Source organism: Lupinus angustifolius, chromosome LG17 (assembly GCF_001865875.1).
Source record: "Lupinus angustifolius cultivar Tanjil chromosome LG17, LupAngTanjil_v1.0, whole genome shotgun sequence".
NCBI classification, from domain to species: domain Eukaryota; kingdom Viridiplantae; phylum Streptophyta; class Magnoliopsida; order Fabales; family Fabaceae; genus Lupinus; species Lupinus angustifolius.
Genome location: NC_032025.1, coordinates 10,084,202 through 10,099,026, shown reverse-complemented (window position 1 = coordinate 10,099,026; position 14,825 = coordinate 10,084,202). Strand labels below are relative to the sequence as shown.

Genomic DNA, 14,825 nt, shown 5'->3' with positions numbered 1-14,825 from the left:
AGGTGCGAAACCTATTGGTTGTAAATGGATATTTAAAACCAAGAGGGATTCAAATGGTAATATTGACGCATATAAAGCTCGCCTAGTTGCTAAAGGCTACACTCATAAAGAAGACATTGATTATAAAGAAATATTCTCTCCATTATCTTCGAAGGATTATTTTTGAATAATATTAGCACTAGTAGCTCATTTTGATTTAGAGTTATATCATATGGATCTTAAGTCTATGTTTCTAAATGGTGACATTAAAGAAATGGTGTATATGGTGCAACCAAAAAACTTTGTGTCAATTGTCTCAAAGTCTATGGTGTGAAAATTAAAGAAATTCATATATGGCCTTAAATAAGCTTCTCGTCAATGGAATCACAAGTTTCATCAAGTTATTGCCGCGTATGGTTTTGAGGCAAATAAAGTTGATGATTGTGTGTATCACAGGTTTAGTGGGAGTAAATTTATATTCATGGTATTATATATCGATGATATTCTACTTGTGAGCAGTAGTATGAGACTATTGCATGAGGCCAAGAGATTTCTAACAAATAATTTCGAAATGAAAGATCTTGGGAAAACTTCTTATTGTATTAGGTATTCAGATACTAAGAGATTGCTCTCAACGTATCCTAAGGTTGTCACAATAAAGCTATATAGATAAAGTCCTAGATAGAATTCACATGAAAGACAGTAAACTAGGGGATATCCTATAGCTAAGGGAGACAAGTTTAGTCTCGAACAGTGCCCCAAAAATGACTTTGAAAGATACGAGATGAAAAAGATTCCTTATGCATCTGTAGTAGGAAGTCTAATGTATTCTCAAGTTGTATATGTCCCGACATAGCGTTTGTCGTGGAATTTTTGAAAAGATATTTGAGCAATCCTGTAATGCATCACTAGAAGGCAGACAAACGTGTTATGCATTACTTAAAGAGAACAAAGGAGTACATGCTCACTTATCAGAGGTCTGAGAATTTGGAGATCATTGGATATCCTGACTCCATTTTTTTGGATGTCTAGACAATAGATACTTCACCTCTAGATATGTGTTTATCTTTGCTGAAGGTGCTATCTCTTGGAAGTCTGCTAAACAGATGCTCAAACCTCCTTCAAGCATGGTTGCAGAGTTCATGGTTTATTTTTGAAACATCAGAACATGGCATATGGTTGTAGAAATTTTGTCACTGGCTTACATGTGGTTGATGGTACTAAAAGACCTCCGAGAATTTATTGTGATAGTAAGTCTGTGGTTCTTTACTCCAACAATAATAGGAGTTCTATAAAGTCAAAATTTATTGACATCAAGTTTCTGGTTCTTAAAGAAAGTGTTCAAAATAGACAAATTTCTATAGAACATATAGTGACATATTTTATGCTAGCCGATCCATTGACTAAGGGTTTGGTACCTAATGTCTTTCATGAGCATATTGCTCATATGATTATTGCTCCTTAGGATACCTTAGTTCAGTGGGAGTCTATATGTTTTATGATATACTTTGGATATCATATATAATTTTATGCATAATAAATTTTATTGTAACTATTGTGTTATAATTAAAGACTTTGGATTGATCTCACTATAGAATAAAGAAGGATCAGTTGTATTGTCACTCATCCATATTTGATCCATGTCATTAAGTATATTAATATGGTGATCATCGTGGTCAAGTCATGTTTGAATATGATGAAGGTCGTGGTGGTTCCATTGTTGATATATGAGATGGACAAGATTATATTAAGGATAAGTCTAAATATAAATAGCATATAGATGCACACCTAAAGAATATGTGTTATAATTGTCCCAGGAAAAACATGAAGCTCAAGTGGGAGATTGTTAGAAATTCATAATTTCTAATTAAGGTGGACATCTTATATTTTTCAAACCTTGAGAGCATTATTATTAAGTGCATACAAAGAGTTATCAGATTGCAAGTAATTATTGTGTCAAATCTTGTAAAAGCAATCCTTGCTATAATTAAAGTTTTCTTCATTCAAAGTGTTGAATTACTTTCTTTCACAAGGGTGTGATAAGAAAAGGGGATAGAGTCACTTGGAAATGTTGTTTTCCAAAGAGTGACATAGGTATCAGAGAGTGAGTAAGATACAAGGAAATCTCGGGTGAGAATTTGTAATTGCTACTCTTAATATCTAGTGAAGAAATCTCTTGTGTTGCAAGAGTATTGGACGTAACCTTCAATGGATAAGAATGTGAACCAATATAAAAATATCTGAGTACTCTCTTCTCCCTTATCTCCTTAAATTTATTTGATATTTTTCTGCACAAATTTTTCCGCTACTACTAACTCCGATTATTGCATAAAAATATGACATAGATTTAAGACTCTAAATCACCGCCCTCTTAGTTGCCATCTTAGTCTTACAATTGGAACAAAAGCTTTTTTTGAGTAAATTATTCTCAAAATTGATCTTGTATCTAAGATGGCCTCAAGATCATTTCTGGGAGAAGGTGTTAGGTATCAGTGGTCTAGGAACACCTAGAAGGGGGATGTTGAATAGGTGTGGCGGTTAAAAATTACCGCTTTTTAACAACAACCTAACTGATGGAAAAACAGTCCAGTTAATCGATTAACAGAAGGGTTTAATCGATTAACACAGTTACAGAGCAGATTAACAGAACGAGCAAATTGCACAACAATTAAGATACACTTTAAACAAATATATTTAAGATATTATTGCATACAAGTGTTAACTATATAGCATTAAACAGATATCCAAATTCTCAAGTATATATTCAGTGTATCAATGCAAGAAATAGAAACAAGATAAAGAAAGAAAGAACAGTGCAAAAAGGATTTTTATCCTGGTTCGTTTGCGGTCCACTGCAAACTACATCCAGCCTCCCCTTCTGGATGAGGGAGATTTTATTTCTTCACAATATTGAATTAAGATACAGTTACCGGTTCAATTTACAAGCACAAGGGATGCTCCCTTCTTGAAATCTATGATCTCTAAAACCTGGTTTGACTTCTACCCTTTCGCCTATTGAGAAAACCTTTCTCGCGAACAAGCCCCAACCAAGAATCTTATCCTCAAATCAAGACCTCCCTGCCTTGGTGAAGAACTACAATCTCTGTGGTGATTTCCAAGAGATAAATCCAGACTACACAACACATGTTAAAATCAAGGTATTCTAAGCATATAAAGCCTAAGATATTACAATGTAAAGACTAACGATTAACCCTTATCATAATCGGTTAAGCCATCAATATGCAAGTGAGTGAATCAGTTTTCAGTATACAACAAGTTTCTTTCAATCAGAATCTAATGCATGATCATGTGAGCAATATCAAATGAATATGAAATTATGCAGAAACATAAAGCATGTTACAGAAAAAAAACAACATAATCTCTCTTCTCTCACACGCAACTCTAATGCAAAATAACAGTGAAAATACGAATGCAAATGCTCTATAATACAACCCTAAACAAATAGAATTAATGCTTATAAGTTATCAGTAAAGCCTCATATTTATAGCATGGTGAATAAGTGGTTTAAGTCGTTGCAAAAACAGTTAAACAGTTAAGCAGTTACAACAGTTTAAACAGATTTCAGTTATAACACAAAACAGACTCGTTAATCGATTAAGACTACCATTTAATCGCTTAATGGACTTACAGAATGACATCCAAAACAGTTAAAATAGAAACCACATATTCAATAAAAATCAGTTACGTTAATCGATTAAGCTTACATGTTAATCGATTAACTAGAGCATTTATGCATATGTTTCACAAGGCAAACTTCTCAAATGTCATGTGAAACATATATACATGTTTTACAATTTATATTATGCCTAATATGCACAAGTAACATGTATGATATATGCATGAACATACAATTAACTAGATGATGCACCTCATGAATATGGCAGTTCAATTATGATGGCTTAAGAGATTAGCATCTAGGTTCACCTAAGCTATACTTACTTACTACGACACACATCCCATACTACTTAGATTATAGACTCAATTTATCTCCTAGTCCAGATATGACCAAATGAGCATAAGGCATATTGATTGTTGAGCCTTCTTCAAGCTTTGTTAGAACATTGTCTTCATCAAAACATAGGCTAAGATATGCTAGTGCTATTCTTGACACTTTGCACTTTCAGTTTTAAGAGCACTTTGGTGGAATCCAATCACATTAGCACAAAAATAAAAATAACACAAATTACATTGTTTTAACATTTGTTTTAAGAGTACCAATCACATTCACACAAAAATAACCCAAATTGACCCTATGAACCCATCACCGTTGTCAATAGTGTAATGGTAGTAAATCCAAAATCTTCATGGAATGATGAAGACAAAAAGAATGTGCAATACAAAGCAAAGGCAAATTGGTAAATTGGTTACTTTATTTGGTAAATTGCAGGAACACGAATTGGAACTCAGCCAACTTGAACAACATAAAGAGCAAGAAAAGAAGAAGAAAAATATATCTCTCAAAGCAAAGGAAAATAGATATGAGTCATTGATAAGTGCCAAACATACCTAAATTTAATACACTTTTATGACACTTATCTTAAGGAAAATAGATATGAGTCATTTAGGTAGAACCGCAAGTTCTAAAATATAATTTTGTTCCTAGTACGCCAAATAGTACATATTGCAGCTAACCAAAGGAATATCTACGGTTGTTTATTCTTGTTCGCCATCCATGACATGTTCCCATGATTTGAGAAGTTAGTTTTAACATCATTATCGATAATTGAGTTCAGACTAAATCAAGAATAAATGTTTTACCAAACATTATAGGATTTTAAATAAGAGAAAAATAAGTGGTATGTTGATTCATGGAGCTCCATACATAGAACACAAAGTGTTCAGTCATTAGCTCCAAAGAACTCCTCTTTGCACTTGATTCAATTTTGTAGGAACTCCATCCAAGGAAACTTTCTATACTAAAATTTTTAGTTTTGGTGGGACATTACTTACTCACAATCTCTTGAAGAAATCATTTTCACTGTCCCTATCATTCTTTTGTAGCACCTTGTATGCATTTCAAACTGAATATTGACCTCATCTATCATGAATCCAAATCTATCCATCGTTAGCATCACTGAATTTTTAATAGTTTTTAAGAGATCTTCGTATTTCTCTTTCTCCTAAAGGAATAAACTCCTTCTCCAGTTGACTTTCTAGGTCCATACACCATTTCTGAAAATTTCTTTTGTAAGATTATTTTAGGTGGCTTTGAATAAAAATGGAATCATTCTTTATATGCATTTAAGTAATAGGTTAAAAACTAATCTGGGAATCATATTACATGTTTATAACAATTTTTACAATTATTGATGATAGTCATATTAGGAAGAAAGCGGAAACGACACCTGAATTACACCAATTCAAGACACTTGAATTAGACCAATTCTAAATTTTTATTGTGCTGAAGTATAATGATAACAACTTATTGATGTCAACTTTTATTTAATGCTGCATATTGTTATCATGCTAATACATCCTCGTTTTGCAGTTAATTAGTTGGTTTCAAGAAGTTCTTGTACCATACAGCAGATTGTTTAGGGTATCTCTTCAAGTTGTTTGTATAATCAACGAAATATAGACCAGTTCTACTACTGTATCCAGTTTCCCACTCCCAGCAATCTAGTAGTGACCGTGTAAAATACCCTTTTACATTGCAACCATCTCTGCAGTTTTCAAAATCACATTTCATTAGTTTATAGATTTAAAAAATTGTCAAAGAATAAATAGAAATTATTACATACTTGATAGAAGCCAGTAAGGTAGATAAATAGCTACTATGGTATCTAATTCGTTGCACATCATTTAAATAAGCATAAGCATACTTAATAGAGATAAATGGTGTAGATATATCAGTCATCCCTGTGACAAACATGAGAAAAAAGCATTAAAATTTGGTTCACAACTTTTATTCTGTTATGCAATTATCTTCTGTTGCAAAATTATGGAAAATGAAAATATACAATACAAGTTGAGATGAGAGAGAAGGCTATAAACTTGTGCTAAATTAAATAATTTTTAAATAATATCATGAGGTTCAACTAGCCATGTAAAAATAAGTAAAAGATGCATAGGCTAATATCTATGTAGACACAACTAATGAGGATATGGTTGGTCATTAAAACAATAATTTAGAAATAAAATAAAAGCACACATTCAAATCATGATTGTTTGTATGTATAAATACGTGACTATATAAGTTTTACTATGTAGAATGTTGCATATGGTATACATCACTTGGAGCCAATGTATGTGCTAATACACTACTATGAAGACTTGGTGTCTTATTTTATTGGCAAAAGGCAATTTTATTAAAGAATGTGTTTAAATGTACAAAATATTATAAAAGTCAGACAGTGTTAATAAGTAGGAAAAATATATATGGAAATGTGCTTAGTGAAAGTAATTGAGGTGAACAAAATTGCAGTAGACGTGCAGGAGGATTGAATTTATTAAGACCTAGTATCAATTAATTAATTTACTCTAGATTTAAATTTATTAATGTCAAATCAAGAATTCAATTTGTTGCAGAATGCAGGAGTTTGAAGATTACCGTTTTCAGTAATAATGACAGGAGGGTTTCCATACTTTTGTTTGATATAGTTCATTAAGCTTCTCATGCCTTCTGGCACAATATACAACCATATAGAACTTGTCTGCAAGTCAGAATTTACAAATTGCTATCGTTAGTGGGACACAAATTCAATAAATATATGAAATATAGCAAGACTCTACTATGTTAACCGTTTTTGTAAACCATATCCAAAATTTTGTCCAAACCATGTCATATCAATTAAAATTTTTAACAATTATTATTTTTTTATTTTTATTTAAATGTCATTTTTGTAGGATAGAGTTTAAAACATAGTTTAAGATTTCACATTCTTGCTCTTATAATATAATATAGTCTTATGCACTATGTACAAGACTTGAATACTTAAATGCTCCTCTACCTTTACCAAAATCCATTCCAATTATGTTTTATTTCTCAATCAAATAGCTAATTATTGAAATGGTAGGAGTCCTGAATAAAAGAGATCTTCTTGATGAGCAAGAAGGAATGAGAAAATATTATTGAATTGAAAATGAGTTACAAGGAATAAGGGAATCATCATTTATATACTACAATGTCTAACTAAAAACTAACTAGTTAATCGATTAATGAAACTCTTAATCGATTAATTAAAAAAATATTACAACTAACAAACTGAAATCAATTAACAATTTTAACATCCCTCAAGTTAGAATGTGTCAAACATTCTAAGCTTGAAATGATTGTGGTAAACATCACGCATACTCTAAAACCTCCTCTTGAGGTGAGCGAATCTTCGTCTCCTAGTCTTGAAATCTGAACGTGAAGCAATATTGACGCTTAACCACCATTTGACAGAAACATTTTCATTAACGCTTAACCATCTTTTTGACAGAATATCCTTATATGTTGCTTCAATGAGAAAAAAATTACATACTATAATGTTGTGTGTTTTAATGAGAGAGGGGGTAAAGAAACTAGAGTATAAAAAAAATGAGAAATGAGATAATTGGGATTTAAAAGGATGAAAATTAAGAAAAGAAAGTAATATCTTCATTGATTGAAAATGAATTGATTGAATGAATGAGTATTGCATTAGCAAGATCAAGAAAGTCCTTCATTTCTTGAACATTGAGATCCTTTAGAATTGTGGTGTAGAGAGAACAGAGATAAGAAAGGGTCAAAGAACATGAGTAGCATGGCATGCACAACACATATATGAATTAAGCATTCCAAATTTTGGGAAGCATTCCAAATTTTGAATAGCATTCCAAATTTTAGGACTGTGATATGTAGAACGCTCCTCATCATATGCCTGGTGATTGGGAAGCAAACCAAATTTTGCATTTCTGCAAAGGTCTGAATACAAAGCAATAATTCCACCTTTATCATTATCGTCTGAATTCAACGTTATAATGGCAGACTTCAACAAATAAAAAAGACACAAACTCCAAAAAAATCAACGAAAATGCACCAAATATTGCATCATCATTTTGAACATGTTGCAATCTTTCAGAAAATATACTTATAGACATAAAGAGGGGGATGCTCAGGTCACCAAACAGAAAGCCTAATCACTGATTTAGAAACAATAACATGACTCTCATCAATAATCTCTTCAACATTTCCCATGCACATTCATCGGTGAACCTCTAAGATCATCAACCTTAGATCTATCTTCTTCAGCTTTATCTGGCTTAAGCCGTTCTTGATTTTTGCAACTAACTCTTCTTCCATCAAAATGAAGAAATTAGGGTTAACCGGAAATTCAGAATGAATCATATGCCAAAGAAAAGAAAGTATAAGAAGAAGGGTTGATGACAGTGGAGAAAGAATTGATGATGTTTGGTGGTGAAGAGTGTAGAAGTTGAGCCACTAATGTGAGTGATGATTGTTTGTTGAATTTTGGAATAGAAGGAAGATAAGCAGAAGCACCATAATTATTATTCTGATACCATGTTGAAATGATAGGAGCCATGAATAAGAAAGATCTTGTTGATGAACAAGAAGGAATGAGAAAATATTATTGAGTTGAAAATGAGTTACAAGAAACGAGGGAATCACCATTTATACACTATAATGCCTAACTAAAAACTAACTAGTTAATCCATTAATAAAACTCTTAATCCATTAAGGAAAATAATATTTAAACTAACAAACTGAATAATTTTAACACTAATCAATCATCATAACATTAAGGTCTCAATAGAAGGAGTAAAAAAATGCTCTACTTATGTAAGACTTACAATTTCTCCAATAATGTGTGTACCGTTGAATGCTGAAAGGGTTGGAGAACATTGACTTAGTGGCAGTGCAAAAAAGCAAAGTTATAAAGCACTCATATAATGTATGGTGTTGAACTTACGAAGAAAAATGGCACCGTGGTCTGTCATGGCATCATTGAGGAGAATTTTAGTGATTTTAGCAGAATTGTCTTTTACATAAAGTGAGGTGAAGTGACTGATTCCCAAAAAATCTAATGAACCCTTAACTAGAGCAGCCTCAGCTTGAGAAAATTTTGGCAGCCTGTTTCCTACTCTACTTTTCATTGAGCTTGGATAATCTCCGAATATCAAAGGATCAAGAAACCTGCCATTAAGACATTTAGAATTTTTTTCAATCATTATCTTTGTGTAGATAGCATCTTCATTTCCTGTTCATTTTCTTGGTCTGATAGTCATTATTTTTCAAATAAAGTTTAATTCAATATTTTAACATGTATGTAAGTTTAATTCACAATTCTAACCATTTGGACAAGACGAGACAGTCCAACAGTAGACCGGATAGGGATACAACTTCACACAGGTCAGAAAATCGTTCAATTCAACTAGTCAACCCGCTTTAAACCGCTAAAAATCCGATCAAACCACCTTAAACTAGTTGGTTTTTGATGGATTTGATCCATATTAAATTATGGACTTGGCTTTGATCTAGGGTACCTTAAAATTCTTATGATTTTATGCAATGGTGTATACATCTTTGAAGTTGTATTACCCAGTCATGTAGCAGTAATCGCTCTTGACGGCTGTCTTTCATTGTAATTGGGTTGTCACCCTTTATGCCTTTTTATTAAATCTTTTCGTTTATAAAAAAAGTTGATTGGATCGACCATTTTGCTCACATTAAAAAATAAAAATAAAAAGAGCAAATACGTTAAAATCAACTGTGAAATTCTATCTCATCTCAATGTCATCTAACATTAACTTGAAATCTATATGTAATTTATAATTATACAAGATATCGTTCAATCTAACCAAATGGTTTAAACAGATAGAACCTATAAGATTGATTCTAACAAATAAGATCTTGTTCATCTCTTTTGAAGAAATAGAAATGACCTAGATTCATTTTTCCTCCAACATGACATGTGAATATGATATGATGGACACAACTTCTTGACCTTTGTTTGAAGTTTAAGCAAAAGGTGAGTCTTTTATACAAACCCCACATAGGAGATCTAATGAAAATATCACTCTTGTTTCAGCCTTTCATTTCATGTCCTCCACCGTTAGAAAAATATGAAGATTAAAATATTTAATCTATCAGCTACATGTCAATGACTTACCAGCCTATCATGAAATCTTTGGCTCTTTGAGTTGCGACGATGTCTTTTTCAGTGTTTGTTGCTGACACTAACCAAGGGGCAGATAAAATTGTTCCAATTGATCCACCCTGTATATCCTGTAGAATAACCAAGTTATTTTCAAGTTCCTCACTACTATAATATCTCAACTTTACAAGTACAAAAAAAAGTCATGTTTGCATGAATTTAAGTATTCACAATATCATTAAACTTACCTTATATTTTTTCCTATAAATGTCTGCTACTGTTGCATGAGAACGTAGGATATTGTGGCCAACAATGTAAGGTTCAGTAGCTGAGTTTCCTGACCTACAAAAGAACGGAGGGAGAATGGAGCAATGTCCAGGCGCCTGTATACCAAAATCATATCCTTGTATGGAAATTGAATAGGGTCTAGCGAATGTGCTCCAGAATTTCACCCTATCCCCGAATTTCTGAAAGCATGTCTCGGCAAAATTTGCGTAGTCCTTTCTGTAGAAGACAAGTATCATGTAAACTAGCATACATAATATTAATTTTTAGAATTGAATTATAATTACTTATTAGAATACATTGAAATAAGCAACAGGAATTAATATATTAGGTTCATGCATACTTGGCAACATAATTCATAAGAAATAGTTCACACATGAAATAATTGTTTTGTAAATATAATATAATTTAGCTTTGACTTTGGTTCTAATGGAAAATTCAACACAATAACAATGAAAACTCTAATAGTTATATACAGTGCATAATAATTCCCCCAATTTGCTAGAATCTATGAGGAGCAATAACACATAATAGCAGTAAGTAAGAATACACAATGGACTTTTAACGTGGAAAACCTTCTCGATGTGAGAAGTAAAAACCACGGACACAAGCTAGTCAATCAAGCTCCACTATGATTAAGATAAGAATACAATAGTGTCTCCAAAATATAGCACAAAATCTGCTCAACAATATGGCATACAACAAAGTATCAAACTTGAAAATGAGAACATAAAGTTGCAGGAAAAACCAGAAAAACAACCACTGTTATGGCTTGTTTTCTACCACCTTGAACAAAATCTCACTGATCCAACTATTCAAAATGTAGTACTAGAAGTTGTGAACATGTTGTCCAAATTTCAGCCCGATCTAAAGGTGAACGAACACACAATCGCAAATTTCTCACTACTGCTATGAGTTCTTGTGGGTTGAGTTCTTTCACTCCTCTCTCACTTTTCTAATCCCTCTTTTTGCCTAAATTGATTGCACACACTTACCGCATATGATCCCAATCCATTAGATTAAGTGAGACAAGTGGGCTTTACCCAATTGGATCTTTCTCAACATAGGAAGGGGGCCCAAACCCAACAAATCTGCTTCTCACAACTATGTGGAGAGAATCGCCAAACTGGAAATCTCACATCAAGTTTCAAACTTCCACCTTGATAAGATCTTAGTCATCATATCAGCACCATTATCATCTTATGAACCTTAGCCAATTCCAACAACCTAGCATCCAAAGCATCACATATCCAATGATACCTCACATCAATGTGTTTGGACCTAGAATGAAAAGTTGAATTCTTCCCAAGATGAATTGCACTTTGACTATCACAAAATAACAAGTATTTGTCTTGGACAAAACCAAGATCATGCAAGAATTTTTTCACCCAAAACAACTCCTTGCATGCTTCTATAATAACAATGAACTCTGCCTCAATAGTGGACAATGCAATGCACTTTTGCAACCTAGATTGCCACGCCACAGCTCCTCCTACAAACTTAATCAAGTAACATGAAGTGGACTTTCTGGAATCAATGTCTGCGAATCAGTATAGCCCACAAGAGTAGGTTTATCACCTCCAAGACAAAGCCTCATACTAGCAGTACCACAAAGATACCTCAAAATTCATTTCACAGTATTCTAATGCTTTATATCTGGATTTGACAGAAATATACTAATTGTACCAAGAACATGTGCAATATCTGGTATTGTAGACACCATTGCATATATCAAACTTCCCACAACAAATGCATAAGGAACCCGTTGCATATCTGATTTTTCAGCTTCACTTGCAGGACACTATTTAGCACTCAAATTAAAATGAATAGCAAGAGGATTGTTTACGACCTTAGCATTTTCCATCCGAAACTTTTGTAACACTCTCTTACTATAGTGTTTTTGTGACAACCAAAGTTTCTTTTCTTGTCTATCTCGCATGATTCTTATACCAAGAATCTACTTAGAAGCTCTCATGTCTTTCATGACAAATGACTTGCCTAATTGCTTCTTTAACCTGTCAATCATGGAAATATTTTATCAAAGCATGTCATCAACATACAATAACAAAATAATGAAATCACCATCATCAAACTTTCTAATATAGACACAATGATCAGAAGTAGTCTTCTTGTAGCCTTGCTCACACATAACAGACTCAAACTTCTTGTACCATTGTTGTGGAGTATACTTCAAACTATATAGGCTCTTTCTCAGCCTACACACATAGTCTTCTTTCTCTACAACAAGTTAACTATCAGGTTATTTCATATAAATCTCTTCATTTAAATCACTATAAAGGAAAACAATTTTTACATCCATTTGTTCTACCTCCAAATCAAGAGTAGAAGTCAAACTCAATACAATTCTAATGGATGACATCTTCACCACAGGAGAAATTATCTCACTGAAATCAACATCCTTTTTCTGCCAAAAACCTTTAACCACCAATTTGGCTTTATATCTCAAAGATGTGTAATTACTTCCTTGCTTCACCCTGTAAATCCACCTGTTTTCCGTAACCTTCTTCCCTTTTGGCAATTTAACAAAATAGGACTTTATTTCCTCTTGCATTGAATCCAACCACTTCTCCTCCTCCTCCTCCTCCTCCTCCTCCTCCTCCTATCCTCATTCTCATCCTCTTCCTATCCTCATCCTCCTAAGGGTACCTGGTAGTTGGTTTCTCTACCTATTAGACATCCAAAGTTGAACTTGAGGTGGTTCAGGAGCATCACCATGATTCTCATCTTGTGACATCTCATGTTCAACTTCACCAATATCAATGAGAAAATCTAACTCATCTCCAAGCTGTTGATCACCAAAATAATCATGTTGATCACCATTTTGAATGTTATTTTCAACTGTATCCAAATCATGTATAGGCGTCCAAAATGGATCAATATCAAACAATCTATTATATTCTTCAGGTGTAGTCTTCTTCATCTTATCAATGTCTTCAATGATTTGATCTTCCACGAACTTCACATCACAGCTTCTAACAACCTTTTTCTCAATAGGATCATACAACTTGTAGCCAAATTCATCTTCACCATAATCGATAAAGATGCACTATCTTGTGTTCGCATCCAACTTGGACCTTTCATCCTTTGGATCATGCACAAATGTCTTGCAACTGAAGACTCCCAAATGATCATACCTGGCATTCTTGCCAAACCAAATCTTGTCTGGCACCTCAGTATTCAAAGTAACTGCAGGACTAATATTAATAACATGCACTGTCGTGTATAAAGCCTCACCCCAGAAATGTTTAGGTAATTTTACTTCAGAAAGCATACACCTAACTCTTTCAACATAAGTCATGTTCATCCTCTCCGCTAAACCATTAAGCTAAGGAGTCTTAGGATGAGTCTTTTCATGTCTAATAACTTGTTGTCTGCAATAAATATCAAATGATCCACAATACTCACCACCATTGTCAATATGAATCATTTGAGCTTCTTGCTAGAATGTCTCTAAACCAAAACATGAAATTGTTTGAACTTTTCATGCACTTGGTCCTTTGTCTCCAAAACATAGACCCAAAGCATCCTTGAACAATCATCAATAAAAGTAACAAAGTAAAGTGCTACCAAATGACTTTACCTTCAATGAACCACAAACATCATAATGCACCAATTCAAGCAACTCTGACTTCCTTGAGGGAAGATGCTTCTTAAAGGATACTTTCGTTTGCTTACCAGCCATGCAATGAGAACATTTCTCCAACTCTACACTCTTCACTCCTGGAAGTACATCCTTTTTTGCTAAACAATTCAACCCTTTTTCACTGATATGATTGAGTCTGTGGTGCCACAAAGAAGCCTCCATATCCATGGCATTTACACTTTATTTAGCAACCAAAGCTTTTGTCCAATACATTTTAGAAATTCCCCCTCCTGGCCACAACCAAGTTACCTTTGACGAGTTTCCATTTTCCAGAACCAAAGTGATTATCATAACCACCATCATCAAGTATCTGCACAGAGATCAAATTGAAACAAACATCTGAAGCATGTTTAACTTCTCTCTGTAACAACTACACTCCCATGATAGTATGCAAATAAATATTACTAATACCAACTACCTTTGACACACTATCATTATCCATCTTCAACAATCCAAAATCACCACAAGTATAAGATGTGAAGAACTCCTTCCTTAGTGTAACATGCAGTATAACACTACTATCAATTATCCACATACTCTAATTTGATACAAGATTAACAGAATCACGGTCATGAAGAATAATAAGATCGTCACAAGTGGTAGTAGTAACACGATTATCATCATCATGATTCTTCTCGTTTTCATTTTCCTTCTTGTCTTTGTTCTCCCTTTTCTATTGAAAACAATTCTTATGTATGTGACATGCTTTGTGACAATAGTGACACTCCACATTCTTGTATCTGGACTTGGACTTACTTTTGCCCTTTTCTCTATCACCTTTCAATTCATTTCTATGA

General features: G+C 33.3%; 1 protein-coding gene across 1 annotated transcript; it reads right to left on the bottom strand.

Moving 5' to 3' along the window:
* On the bottom strand, window positions 5,418–14,196 carry LOC109330856 (beta-glucosidase 40-like). Its single transcript, XM_019565129.1, has 12 exons — window positions 13,966–14,196; window positions 13,075–13,170; window positions 12,051–12,165; window positions 11,760–11,904; window positions 10,328–10,583; window positions 10,095–10,210; window positions 8,895–9,118; window positions 8,776–8,807; window positions 7,845–7,952; window positions 6,551–6,653; window positions 5,742–5,859; window positions 5,418–5,663 (listed from the first exon to the last, which is right to left on the bottom strand). The coding sequence occupies exons 1-12, from the start codon at window positions 14,194–14,196 to the stop codon at window positions 5,489–5,491; spliced, it is 1,719 nt and encodes a 572-aa protein (XP_019420674.1). The 3' UTR covers window positions 5,418–5,488.

What these genes read in the sequence shown, in the direction of transcription:
- LOC109330856 (XM_019565129.1), bottom strand. Translation starts at nt 14,196, where the DNA reads ATGGATATGGAGGCTTCTTTGTGGCACCACAGACTCAATCATATCAGT. An exon ending in CCACGGTGCCATTTTTCTTC is followed by an intron (nt 8,808 to 8,894) that starts GTAAGTTCAACA and finishes CAACCCTTTCAG; the next exon opens with CATTCAACGGTACACACATT. An exon ending in CACACATTATTGGAGAAATT is followed by an intron (nt 7,953 to 8,775) that starts GTAAGTCTTACA and finishes TATTTGTTGAAG; the next exon opens with TCTGCCATTATAACGTTGAA.